Source organism: Pteropus alecto, unplaced genomic scaffold, assembly GCF_000325575.1.
Source record: "Pteropus alecto unplaced genomic scaffold, ASM32557v1 scaffold109, whole genome shotgun sequence".
NCBI classification, from domain to species: Eukaryota; Metazoa; Chordata; class Mammalia; order Chiroptera; family Pteropodidae; genus Pteropus; species Pteropus alecto.
This window is the reverse complement of record NW_006494608.1, coordinates 2,029,513-2,044,502: the sequence shown is the minus strand read 5'-3', so window position 1 is coordinate 2,044,502 and position 14,990 is coordinate 2,029,513. Positions and strand designations below refer to the sequence as shown.

Genomic DNA, 14,990 nt, shown 5'->3' with positions numbered 1-14,990 from the left:
ACCTGAAATGACTTCTTTCCTCGTCTGTGGAAATCCTTCTTATCTTTCAGGGTCACCTATTTCATGAAGGTCTCCAGCTTCTCTCTTCTCCTGGATCTGCTGTAATAATCACTGTCTATGGTCTCATAATAATCAGTAATAATTGTCCCTAACTGGTTCTTGGTTTCATGCCTTATTTAACTAGGCTATGTGAATCTTGAAAACAGGACAAACTACATGCTTCTTTTGTGTTCCCCATACCAGAGCAGACACTTAACATGGAAATAAAATATACAATTAAAGAATACTTTTGATTATGCATGTGGTATTTACAGGACTAATTCAGGAACTTATTTATGCCACATTTCTCTTAGGTATAGAGAAAACCCCTCTCCCCTTCACCAAACCTTCCCCATCACCCACCAAATGAAATATATGACAGATTCTGATTAAGCAAACAGTATATGATATAAAAAATATTGTCTAACATAACATAGTGTGCCAATCTATGGTATTATTATTTCTATTGTAAAATTCAGTTCATGCTATCAGGGCATTTATATTGTGAGGAGGATGGTAATGTGCCTGCTGAATTATACAGGGGCTGAGAACTAGTAAATAATAGAGAAAGATTGAAGACCTGGGTCAGTGCATCAGTATGTGATCCGAGTGTCAACTATTATGGCAGTAGTAGTATTGTACTCCAAAGAGAAATACTTCTGTAATGCTAAAGACATTTTGGGTACTGAGGCTGTCACAAACTTAAGTTTCAATGCAGATGGCATTGGGATATCATCTGAATATAAGTACACAGCGTCAGAGTCACATACTGATATCAAAAAGAGAACAGACACAATTAGATACAGAGTGAAAGTAAGAACCTCTAGTTATCCACTTGTTTCTGAGGAAGAAATTATTATACAATAAGTCAGCAATGACATTACTCTCTGACATACCTGAAGTCAGCTGTGGCTGCAAAGGATTCCATTTCTGTAATAGAGAAGACACAGAGGAAACCCTCCCCACTCCGGAAGTAGTTATCTCTAATTGCGGCGTAGTCCTCTTGCCCAGCTGTATCCAAGATATCGATCTGCACTTCCTCCCCATCCAGCACCACCTTCTTCCGATAGCTGTCTGCTTTAGTAGGCTCATAGTCCTCTACAAACTAGAAAAGATGAAAAGCATATCAATTTTTTAAATTATCTTTCCTTTTCAAAACTTATTTTAAAATACAGATTCACATGAAGTTGCCAAAATAGTACAGAGAGGTTCTGTACCCTTCGCTCAGTTTTCCCCAATGGTAAAAAAGACGTTAATTGAAAATTTCATTTTAGACAATTTGGTGGTTTCATTTGCAAAAAGTGAGAGTTGAAGCATCAGCTCTATCTAGGCTGTTTACAGCTTGAAATATGTCCTTTTTTTCTTTCTTAAAACACTATACCTGCAAAAGCTATTATATATATACAGGCATACCTCGGAGATATTGTGGGTTTGGTTCCAGACCATCACAATAAAGCAAGTATCGCAATAAAGCGAGTGGTAATCTTTTTGCTGGTGGAGGGTCTCAGCTTCAATTTGTAAAAAAACACAACACCTGTGAAGTGCAATAAAACTGGGCGCGACAAAACAAGGTATGCCTGTATTTTATCAAATGTGTAAGAACTTCTTTTCTATGTGACTCTAAATATAAAATTTCATGCCAGAATTGTGGGAATAACTTGAAAATAAGTCCATGTTTAGGTAAGCATTGAAAGTAACATTAAATCTTTTCTTTCTCCAAAATGAACCAAGTCAATGTAGTGGCTTATACTATTCAGCTGAATGTCAAGTCTTGAACTTTGAGATTTCTCCTCAAACTTCTGAATTTAAAATAGTACAACTTTACATTCTTGCTCCTATTTTTAACCTCATGTCACCTAGATATTTTGATCAGTGTATTATTGTTAGCATTTGTGTATATATACACATACTTTTGTAGGTTTTTATTAGTTCCTGTAAATATTTTGAATTTCTAATATTTCCTTATATATTTGCTCAATGTCTATATTTTTCTGCTAGAATTTTAACCTCCCTGGAAGCAGGGACCCTGACAGTTCAACTCATTGCTGTATCTCTAAAGCTTACAATAGTGCCTGGTACATGGCAGACACAATAAATAATTATTTTAAAAAAAAGAACAGTGTTTTTATAACTATGAAAGCTATAGAACATTCTATCACATTTACATGCTAATATTTTGCAAACATTAAATATTTAGAAACACTTATGAATACTTTAATGAATAAAAATATTCAAATATATCAGATATTATGAATATTAAATATTGAATGTTAATGAATAATAAATGAAGGCCTAAACATTCATCAAATGTCAGGCATGTGAATATTCTTACTTTTGACCTTACTGTCAAGAAGGAAACTGATTTAAGGATTAGTTTGAAAGAAGAGTAACTAGGTTCTGGTCAGGATGGTGGAGAAGGTAAATGCTGTGTTCGCTTCATCCCATGACTACATGAAAATTACAATTAAATTATGGAACAACCATCACTGAGAACCACCTGAAGACTGCCTGAACACAATTCCTATAACTAAGGATACAAAGAAGCTGCCACTTTAAGACTGGTAGTGGGGCAGAGACACCAATAGAGCCTGACCCATAACCATGGTGTGGCCATTAAGAAACGGGTGGGATATCTTGGCTGTGGAAGTTCCCCCTGAGGAGCAAGAGGCCCTAGCCTCACACCGGGTTCCCCACACCAGGGCACCACTGCCTGGAAGTCCCCATCTGGCTGTGAAGACCAGTGGGGATTGTGTTATGAGAAGGACAGGGGTCTGCTAAAGACAGAGGTGAACCTCTTAAGGGGCCTGCACAAAGACTTACTCACAAACTCACTTACTCTAAGCTCCAGCACTGGGGCAGCAGCTTGAAAAGCACCAGGGACATATACGGAGGAACTAAATTGCCTAACATCAAGATGAGGGCTGGAGGGACTGGGGTCAGAACAACTCTCCAGGGACGGAAGTGCTGGCAGGTGACAAATCTGAGCTCTCCAATAAGTTGACTGACACTGCTCACCCCACCCTGGTGATTCCCTGAGAACCTACTCACCCAACTGACTTGCTTGGCCCCAGCCTCTTCCAACAGCTTACCTGCACAAGCAGCCTGCCTCAAATCGTGCTGCAGACTATCTCAAAATCTCTCAAAGATCCACAAATGACAAACAAGCAGCAGCTGACCTTGGCATACCTTGTAGCTTATGCTAAATGGCCCCAAGCCTGGCATAGCAGTGGCCAGTCTTGGCCTGGAAAATACTTTCAATTAAGTGGTCACAAACCTGGCACAAGTGGTGGCTGGCTTCAGCTTGCACTGTGGTGCCCACCAAAGGGTCCTAAGACTGAAACAAGTGGCATCCAGCCTCAATTCACAGTGTAGCCTCTCCTAAGACCTCCAAAACCAGCACCAGAAGCAACTAACTACAGATCACTTTGTAGAATCTACCAAGAGGCCCTGGGCACAGCACTAGCGATGGCTGACCTTGGTCTGCACCAAATCTCTTTCCAGGAGGCCTGAGACCGAATACACTCAGCGACCAGCTTTAGATCATACCAGAGCACCACCCAATCACCTCCACAAAAGATACACCTGAAGGGTGAACTCAGTCGACACTAGAGCCATGTTAAAGTGATTCCATTTCATGCGGACAGGTCCTGCACAACAGCACAACAACTGCTGTAGTCATGGCCAGTCCTCACAGCCAGTCTGCCTGAGAGTCAACCACACCTGCTAATGAGCCAACAGCAACTGAGCCCCTACTACAATAGGGAGGCATAAATAACCTACACGTGGGACACCCCTGAAGGACCCAGGTAAGGTGACCAGGGAGATTGTGCCACTGGATGCCACAGAACATCTTCTACATAAGGCCACTCTGTCAAGAAGTAGTAGATCCACTAACAAATAGACAAATACAGGAAGTCAGCCAAAATTAGGAGATAAACTTGTCCAAAATGAAAAATAGGACAAAACTCCAGTAAGAGAACTAAATGGAATGGAGACAAGCAGTCTACCATGATACAGAGTTCAAAACACTGGTTATAAGAATGTTCAGCATCAACAAAGATAGGAAACATAAAAATGGAGATACGAAACATAAAAAAGAACCAGTCAAAAATGAATATATAATTGAAATGAAGAATATATTTGATGAAATCAATAGCAGATTAGATGAAGCAGGAAATCAAATCAGTGATAGGAAAGACAAAGTAGTGGAAAACACCTGATCAGAACAGCAAAAAGAAAATAGAATTAAAGAAAATGAGAATAGTTTAATGGGCCTCTGGGACAATATCAAGTGTACTAACATTCGCATCATAGGGGTACCAGAAGGAGAAGAGAGAAAGTAAGGGATTAAGAATCTATTAGAGGAAATAATAACTGAAAACTTCCCTAACATGGTGAAGGAAATAGACATACAAGGCCATGAAGTACAGAGTCCCAAACAAGATGAACCCAAGGAGGCCCAAACTAAGACACATCATAATTAAAATGCCAAAGGTTAAAGACAAAGAGAGAATCTTAAAAACAGCAAGAGAAAAAGCAGTTAGTTACCTACATGGAAGCTCTCCTAAGAGTGTCAGCTGACTTCTCAAAAGAAACTTTGCAAGCCAGAAAGGATTGGCATGAAATAGTCAATGTGATGAAAAGTAAGGAACTACAACCAGGATTAGTCTACCAAGGAAGGCTGTCATTCAGATTCAAAGCAGTGAAAAAAAGCTTCCTAGACAAGAAGAAACTAATGTTACAAAATAACTACATACCTACCAATAATTACTTTAAATGTAAATGGACGAAATGCTCCAAACAAAAAACGTCGGGTGGCTGAATAAATAAGAAAACAAGACCCTTACATATGCTGCCTACAAAAAATCCATTTCAGATCAAAAGACACACATAGACTCAAAGTAAAGAGATGGAAAAGATATTTCATGAAAATGGAAAAAAAAAGCTGAGGTAGCAATACTTTGACAAAACAGACTTTAAAACAAAGGCTGTAAAAGGAGACAAAGAAGGGCTTTTCATTATGATAAAAGGATCACTCAAACAAGAGGGTGAACTCTTGTAAACATCTATGTACCCACCATAAGAGCATCTAAATATGTGAAGCAAGTATTGACAGATATAAAGGGAGAAATCACAGTCAGACAACAATAGGGGACTTTAATACCCCATTGACAACAATGGTTAGATCATTCATACAGAAAACCCACAAAGAAACAGCGTCCTTAAATGACACATCAGACCAGACATATATAATTGATATTTTTAGAGCATTTTACCCAAAAACAGCAGGAGAAAAAAAACTGAAAAACAAAAAAAAAAAAACAAAAAAAAAAACGCACAAACACGTGGTGGTGAAATAACATGATACTAAACAATGAATGAGTTAAGATCGAGATCAAGGAATAAATCAAAAGGTACCTTGAAATAAATGAAAATGAAAACACAACGATCCAATATGGTGTGTGTGTATGTGTGTGTGTGTGTATTACAGCCAAAACAGTTCTAAGAGGTAAATTCACAGCAATATAGGCCTACCTCAAGCAACAAGAATGTCTAACCACTATCCTATACACCTGAAACTAATATAAAATAATGCTAAATGTTAACTCTAATTGAAAAATAAAAATAAAAAAAAAGAATAAGAAAAATATCTAACAAATAATCTAAACTTACACCTACAAGAACTAGAAAAGGAGGAATAAAGCTCAGAGTAGAAGGAAGAAAATCATAAAGATTAGAGTGAAAATAAAAGAGTCCAAAAAAGCAATAAAAATGATCAATAAAACCAAGAGCTGGTTATTTGAAAAGATAAACAAAAGTGATAGACCTTTAACCAGACTTATTAGGACAAAAAAAGAGGGCTCAAATAAAATCAGAAATGGAAGAGGAAAAGTGACAACTGACACCACAGAAATACAAAAGATTATAAGAAAATACTATTAACAATTATATGCCAACGCATTAGACAACCCAGAAGGAATGGATATATTCCTAGGAACATATAATCTTCCAAGACTGAATCAAGAAGAAATAGAAATTCTGAAAAGACCAATAACTACTAATAAAATCGAATCAGTAATAAAAAAAAACTCCCAACAAATAAAAGTCTGGGCCAGATGCGTTCACAGGTGAATTTTACCAAACATTAAAAGAAGAATTAACACCTATCTTTCTCACACTACTTCAAAAAACTGAAGAGGAGGGAAGGCTCCCAAGTTCATTTTACAAAGCCACCAGTACCCTGATACCAAAACCAAACAAAGACATTACGAAACAAAAAAAATTATAGGCCGATATCCTTGATGAGCATAGATACACAAAATCCTCAACGAAATATCAGCAAGCCGAAGTCAGTAATACATTAAAAAGATCATACACCATGTTCAAGTGGGATTTATTTCTGGGATACAAGGTTGGTTCAATATCTGCAAATCTATTACCATGCTAATCCACATAAAACAAAATGAAAAATAAAAATCCTAAGATCCTATCAATAGATGCAGAAAAAGCATTTCACAAAATTCAGCATCCATTTATTATAAACTCTTAGCAATGTGGGGATGGAGAGAACATACCTCAATATAATAAAGGCCATATATGACAAACCCACAGCTAACATAATATACTCAGTGATAAAAAGCTCAATGCTTTTTTAAGGTCAGGAACAAGACAAAGTTATCCACTTTCACTCAACATAATATTGGAAATTCTAGCCACAGGAAACATACAAAAAATAAAAGGCAAGGAAGGAATAAAACTGTCATTTTTTGCAGATGACATGATGCTATATAGAGAGAATCCTAAAGATTCAACCAAAAAACTATCATGACTGATAAATTCAGTAGAGTAGCAGGATAAAAAACTAATATTCAAAATAGGTTGCATTTTTATACAATAATAAACTATCAGAAAGAGAAATTAAGAAGATAATCCAATTTACAAATGCATGAAAATAAATAAAATGCTAGGAATAAATTTAATTGAGGTAAAGATCTGTATTTGGAAAACTCTTGAGAAGATAGACACAAATAGATGAATATGTCATGCTCATGGATAGGAAAAATTAACATCGTTAAAATGTCCATAAAACCCAAAGGAATCTATAGAGTCAACGCAATCCCTATCAAAATACCAATGACACATTTCACAGACCTAGAACATATAACCCTAAAATTTATATGGAACCACAAAAGACCCCAAACAGCCAAAGTAATCTTGAGAAAGAAGAATAAAGTTGGAAGTATCATGCTACATGATATCAAACTACGCTACAAGCCTGTAACAATCAAACCAAGATAGTACTGGCATAAAAACAGATATGTAAATCAATGGAACAGAATAGAGAGCCCAGAAATAAAACCATGACAAAGGAGGCAAGAAAGAGTATACAATGGAATAAAAACAGTGTCTTCAATAAATGGTGCTGAGAAAACTGAACAGATACATGTAAAAAACTGAATCCAGACCGCTCTTTTATACCATATACAAAAATAAATTCAAATGAATTAAAGACTAAATATAAAATCTAAAACCATAAAACTCCTAGAAGAAAACATAGGTGGTAAACTCTTTGACATCCCTCTTAGCAATATTCTTTTGGGATATGTTCGCCCAGGCAAGGAAAACAAAAGAAAAAATGAATAAATGGGATTATATCAAATAAAAAGTTTTCGCACAGCAAAGGAAACCATCAACAAAATGAAAAGACAACCTACTGAATGGAAGAAGATATTCACTAATGATATATCTAATAAGGAGTGGTAATATCCAAAATACATAAGGAACTAATACAACTTAATACCAAAAAAACCCCAAACAATCAAATTTAAAAATGGGCAGAGGACCTAAATAGACGTTTCTCCAAAGGGTACATAAGGATGGTCAACAGACATATGAAAAGATGCTTAACATCAATAATAATCAGGGAAATGCAAATTAAAACCACAATGAGATATCATCTCACACCTGTCAGAATGGCTATCATCAATAAATCAACAAACAACAAGTGGTGGCGAGGATGTGGAGAAGAGAGAACCCTCGTGCACTGCTGGGAGAGCTGTCAATTGGTGCAGCCCCTGTGGAAAACAGTAGGAAGGTTCCTCAAAAAATTAAAAACAGAACAACTATCTGACTCATCAATTCTATTTCTGGGTATTCATCTGTAGAGATACAAAACCCTAATTCAAATAGAGACATTTGTACCCCCATGCTCACTCAGCAATATTTCCAATTGCCAAGATATGGAAACAGCCTAGGTGTCCACCGATTGATGAATGAATAAAGATGTGGCATATATACACAATAAAATATTAGCTATAAAAAAGAATGAAATCTTGCCATTTGTGACAACACAGATAGACCCAGAGGGTATTATGCTAAGAGAAATAAGTTCGAAGAGAAGGACAAACACCATATAATTTCCCTTATGTGGAATCTAAACAACAAAATAAACAAAGAAACAATACAGAAACAAACTCATAGACAGAGAGAACAAACTGATGGTCTCTAGACAGGACGGGGCCTGGGGGACAGGTGAAAAGGTAAACAGGATTAAGAAGTACAAATTGCCAGTTATTAAAACAGCCACAGGGATGTAAAGTACAGCAAGGGATAATAGTAATATTATAATAACTATGTATAGTGTCTGATGCGTACTAGACTTATTGGGGTGATCATTTCATAAGTTATATAAATGTTTAATTACTATGGTGTACACCTGAAACTAATATAATATTCAGTATAACTGAAAAATAAAATTTGAAATTTAAAAAAAGATGGCAATGAGAAAAAAAAGAAAAAGGAAATGGTAAAACTAAGAAACTAGAATAATTACTTTGTGGAAAATGTTTTATAAACTTTTATTTTTGAAAAAGGAACCCATTATTCTTACTGACAAAAGTAAATAGTTTGTAGACTTTGATAAAAAAAAAAAATAGAAGAGTAACTATTAAAATGAATAGTATGAGGAACAGAATTGGACAGATAAATTAGCAATTTCATTTAAAGTACTATTTCAATCCCTCCTTTCTAAAATTTTTATTAAAGTCGCCAACAAACAGGACAACTGATGGATTTGAGTTTTGTGTGTGTGAAAAAAGTGCTGATAGGCAGGCAATAGAAGGAGATATGGAATGGTAAAAATTTGCAAGATTTTTTTGTCAAGAGACCAGCTTTAAGCAGAAAAAACCCTCTGAGGTTTTTTCTCATCTGTAAAATGGGGATACCCCCACCTACCATGCAGGACTTATGAGAATTAAGTAAGAAAGAGTAACCACAAAACCTTGCTTCTACTGGAAGGAAGAAATGAGGATAAATGCTTAATAAGATTACTATCTTTTAAATCATTTAGACTTGATAACAGTCCTCTAGGTAAAGAATCTAGGTGGACAAAGTCTGATATAAATACATACACACAAATCTGTTAACCTGTCTAATAATTATATTTTAGGGATACATCGTTTATCATTTAATGTAGTGTCATGCCAAATATACAACAAATAACTTTTTCACTGAGGTTATTAAAGGACCTTTATGTGTGTTAACCTCAAATCTCAGTGAGGTACAATATCCTCCACTTTTATTAATTCAAGGTGAGAATTGCCATTAGAACACTAAAATTAAAAAAGCCAAAGTTAGATTGCTCAAAAATAGGTAGTTTCCAGTTTTGTTTTGTATTTTAAAATGTTAAGGTTTTTACAAACCTTGAGCTTTTGACTTGTTAAATCGAGTTGTATATAAACGTTAGCTCTCAATTTCTTAAAATGGAAAAAAAGACGACTCCTTTCGAGATTCAAGAAATCCATCCAAAATATCACCAGAATTAATCTAGAGAAATACTCTTTGAAAGCCCAAACTTTGATATCCATTATAAAATCAGCACTTACCTCATCATACATGAACTGCAGAGTCAGAGCAGACTTGCCCACACCACCACTGCCCACCATGATGACTTTGTGTAAGGCCAAAGAATTCTGACCCTTGGGCTTATTTGTGGCCATCCTGTGTCACAGAATTGTCACCAAAGGATTAAGAGGAATCTAAAAGGAAAGAGAGAATAAGTAATGCTTAGTACATTCTTCTTTATAATTCCAGTGTGGGAAAGAGGTATGATGTCCTTAGGCTTCAAGATACTAGTTTTCATTCTGCAGTGATTTTAAACAAATGACAAATGAAGTATGCTCATTTAGAGGAAGAACTACTTGTCAGAGAACACCTCAGTGATAATACAAGTATATATCTTAAGGTCATTTCTCTTATTATAATAGTTTTCAGTAATAAGCTGTGACCAGAAGTGAAAATTTCCCAGCGCAACCACACGCTAACAATGGAGAACAGCTGTATGAGAATATAATCACACAGATTATGAAAACAGGCTAAATGATCATTTTGTTTTTACATTAACCTTTACTGGTAATAATTAAAGAGAGGTTTCTTCTAATTCCAGTTAAGAAATAACTGACAAAAGAGGAAAAAAAAAAACCTTGCCAACTGAAAGGCTTACTTACTTACTGCCAGTTTATAAAAAAAGAAACTGTATCCTAACAACTTGGTGGTAGAATAATCAATGGAATCCAATACTGCCTACCCCAATTCCCAAGTATCCTATGACACAAACATATGTGTACCAGGTTCCTCCAGAAGCTGTAGTGGTAAGGTACACTAAATGCACCCAGTTTCCTTTTGCCATGGTACCAGGCATTAGAAAAAGAGGCCATGAGGTCACAACAAACACTGAGTCTGTGTGGAGGCTCGAGCAAGGACTTTCTGTCATTAGAGGATTCGGGTGGATTTTACCCTTCTTTCTCAGAATCTCTTTGATTTGTTTCGGTTACAGATACAGCCTCCCCAAGTTGTAGCTTACAGGACTACACTCCATCATGCCTACCTCCCTATTTTGTGCCAATCTCTCCCAGCTCAGCTGTAACAGACCACACTGGTCTCCTTCAGCTCTTCATATGCTCTTCTCCACCTCTTGGCCTTTGCCATGCAGTTTCCTCCATTCAGCATATTCTTATTATAGCTGGCTAACTCCTCTCGTTTTTTTGGGTCTCAGCCTTACCCGAAACTCTCCCCTCCCCTGTGGCTCATTATAGTATTTGATACTTTTCCTTCATAATCATTATTAAGTAGAAATTGCTTGAGTGTTGTTTGATATGGGTCTTCTTCTCTAATATACCAGAAATATCTGTAGTGCAGGGGCTACATCTGTTTGGTTTACTTTATGCTTAATGTAAGTAACATGACTTGGCAAAATCAGCCATTCAGTTCATGTGTTCACTGAACAAATAAACAAATGTTCGAAGTCTAACTTAACCTTCAGAAATGCTTTAGACTATAATAGTGGGTAAAGCAGCTTTTGCAACTAGAAACTCAATCACAAGTTTGGGCAAGGACCGTCTGTCTGGTGTCTGTGCCTCACACGCTATCTGTATAGGGCACTCGAGAGCTGGGCACTGCTTTAGGCCGGACCCAGAAATCATGTCCATATGCCTTTTTGCCCAATACAGAAAAGTATTAAGAAACAGACCTCCAACATCTTGCAATCCATTTAATAATATAAACATGTTAACATACTTCTTTTGAGGCTGCTTTTAATCTCTATGGAGCATAACAGATCTCACTGTATATGCAATTTTTGATCTCGTTCTTACTATATCATAAACATTTTAGCAGAAGCAGCTTGAACTGTGAAACATATGGTAAGGAATCCATAATTGGAGGCTAGTTCAAGTCAACTCAACAAACAAGGATTGAGTCTTTTTCCTGGGTACCAAGGACATGATCATGAGATTTTGAATGACTATCACTGCTCAGAAATAGTGAAAATAGTATACTTCAGATAAGTAACTAAAAGTCTGAAAGATACCAAGTCTAAGCAAGTTTATGGAGTATTCTGTTGCTGGTGTACCTAAATAAACTAGAAAATGACTTGTCACTATTATGATCCTTATTTGGCAGCTGTAATCATTTCATGGCTATGTAACTGCTGTTTTATTTCTAAATAGTAAGTACTACATGTGCTCAAGCTATTACCATATCAATTAATACCCTAAAAATTGTGTGTATGCTCATTTTAAAAGCAAAACATTTATCAGTCACATCAACTGGGCTAAAAACACCTTCCCTTACAGAACAATTTAAAATGTAGTCTGTGACTTAGAAAAGGCAGAGGGTCCCAAAGACATTTTTCCAAAGTGCAATTAATTATTCTCTAATAATTATGAGCTGAACATTCCATACTTTCAAGAGGCTCTCTAGGAAAAGAAGCTCCCTCCAAAGATATACTCCTCTCCCTGCATTTCAAAACCTTTGCATTCCATAGCTTAGCTTCCAACCCCTAGTCTATATGCTGTTTTGATTATAAATAACTCAAAGCCCCCACCTACCAGGAACTTCAGACAAATACATACATAAATAAGAAAATTCCATTTTTCATGCTAAGTGCAACAAAAACACAGTAGTCAAACCTCCATCTCCTTCTTTTAAGGACACTTGTGATTACATTTAAGGCCCAGACAGACAATCCAAAATAATCATCCCATCTCAAAATCCTTAATTTATTTAATCACACCTGCAGAGTCCCTTCTACCTTAGAAGGTAACATTCAGATTCTGGGGATTAAGACACGGGTATCTTGTCGGGTCATTTAGTCAGCTTATCACATACAGGAAGTGGGTCAACGCACTTTAGATCACATATCTCAAATCCCAACTCTAAGTTCTCCATTTTAAACTTTAAGAAATTTTCTAACAAATGATCAATCTAGTTCTCCTATACTTGATAAGGAATACTCTACCAAGTAAGACATCAAACACTCCTTTGCCCACCGAAAATAAAAATCCCAATGATTTTTATATTTCTAGAGTTCATTATCATCTGCTTAGACTTTTTTAATAAAGACATTTATTATTAAACTTTAGTCTAACAAAAATATTAGGTGGTACAAGATCTTACTGAGAGTCTTTTTTAATAAAGAGATTAAATGAAGCATTTCCCTCCTCTCCAATTTGAATAGTGGATTAAAGGTGTATGATCACTAAAGTTTAGTCCCTATCAAATCATTAAAAATCATAACTAATCACAAGTAGGCAGATGCCAAGTTAGTAAATTACTCTCAAAAAGGAAAGTATTTCATATAAAAAATTTCACACATGACACTCCCTATGTGTATTAAGAATAACTGCTCGATAAAAACAAAGAGGAATTTAGTCTAAAATGAACAATTTTAGAAGAGTTAGAATATACTTGACCAAGAAAGCAATATACACAATTCTATTTTAAAAGAGATTTACGATTATTTAGGTTTATTACCAGGTACAGGTATATTTTTCCAAACATTCAAAGAACAGGTGTATTATCAATACTATTTAATATTCTAGAGCATAGAGAAAGCTTCCAAATTCTTTTTAGAGAGCTAGGTTCACACTGATATAAAGTCCTAACAAAGAAAGACTAAAAGAAAAGTAGATTGACTGACTTGTGAAAATAGTGTGAAAATTCTAAATAAAAAAAATGTTACCATATAAACCAAAGTGACCAGGTGCAATTCAGATATGCAATAATGGCTTTATATTTTAGGAAGTCAATATAATTATTGGTATTAATAGAAAAATCATATTATCTCTATAGGATCTGGAATGATAGTTGATAAAATTCAAAGTCTACTGCTTAAAAAAATCCTTAAATAAAGTAGAAATTTACTGGTATTCACTTAATACACACAGAAACTGGCTATCTAAAAACCCAAAACATAAAAATATCATGCTTAATGATGAAATAAAAGCATTCTCATCAATGTCAGGAGTAAGATAAGAATGCCCACCATCTTCACTTTTATTTAACATTGTGCTGGAAGTAGTATCTGATGGTATTAGAAAGAGAAGGAAGGAGGCAAATGAGCATTACACACAGATATTATTTTATACTTGGGCCAAAGGAATCAACTGAAAAATTGCTATCAACAAGAGATTTAAAGGGTAACCGATATATTATAATCAATATATAATATGTAAAAAACATATAATCAATACATTATATAAAAATAAATATAATACAGAGTATATACTAAGAATAAAACTAATACAAACTATATAGATATACATGAAGATAATAATGATACTCAGATAACATAAAGGGTGACTTGAGTAGATCAAAATAGGTCCTGCTCTTGGGACAAGAAGATGGTATATTGGTAGAGGCACAAGATCTCGATAATGAAAAAAGTATTAATTATTAATAGATAAAATTTCTTCATGATAAAAAATAATGGTTCAAAGACTTTGGAGTCATCTGATCTACCTCCTAGAGTATTCTTTACCCTTAATCTGTGAAGAGAATTTCTGATGTTGAAAACTTGCTTTAACTTTTTCTTTGAAGGCAGGTTGATTTATATACAATAAAATCAACCTTTTAATGAGTTTTGATAAATGTATAGTCATGTAAGCACCAAAACAATCAAGATATAGAATAATTTTCATCATTTTAAAGCATGCAATCAAGCTCTATAGGAGCAACATGCAAAGTCCGAAAGTCCCTGAGACGATGTTTACTTTTGAAATGTAACAACTTAATATTTTCTAATTATCCAAACTGCACTAAATAAGGAGAACACAAAATTATAACAAAGACTGAACTAAGGAAAGTACTATTCTGTCTTAAGGGTACAGTAGTTGAAAACTGTTTAATGATGGCTTAACATTTTGCCTTGTCTGCATAATAAAAATTTATTTATATGACTTGCCAGACAGCCTGTCAGACATCAAAGTAAAGACTTAACAATCACAAAGGCTTAAATTTATCTCCTTGGGACTCAGCTTGTTTGTAAACATAATGCTAAGATGAATAAAATAACACATGTAAGATGTTCAAATATACATATTAAGTATGGGTAATGTAAACATTCAGCTATCTTCAGAAGACTTTACCTTTATATACAATATAATCGGCCCCCA

The 14,990-nt window shown here is 35.1% G+C and overlaps 1 protein-coding gene across 2 annotated transcripts in view; it reads right to left on the bottom strand.

The window, feature by feature from the left end:
• The window catches only part of RALA (RAS like proto-oncogene A), a 68,168-nt gene that overhangs the window by 8,562 nt on the left and 44,616 nt on the right, over positions 1-14,990 (bottom strand). For both annotated transcript variants that reach the window (XM_006925342.3, XM_015599541.2), the window contains exons 2-3: positions 9,924-10,076; positions 936-1,144 (exon numbers count right to left, since the gene is read on the bottom strand). In XM_006925342.3, the coding sequence (XP_006925404.1) occupies positions 936-1,144; positions 9,924-10,037 (323 nt within the window). In that variant the 5' untranslated portion in view covers positions 10,038-10,076. The remainder of the gene's footprint in view (positions 1-935; positions 1,145-9,923; positions 10,077-14,990) is intronic.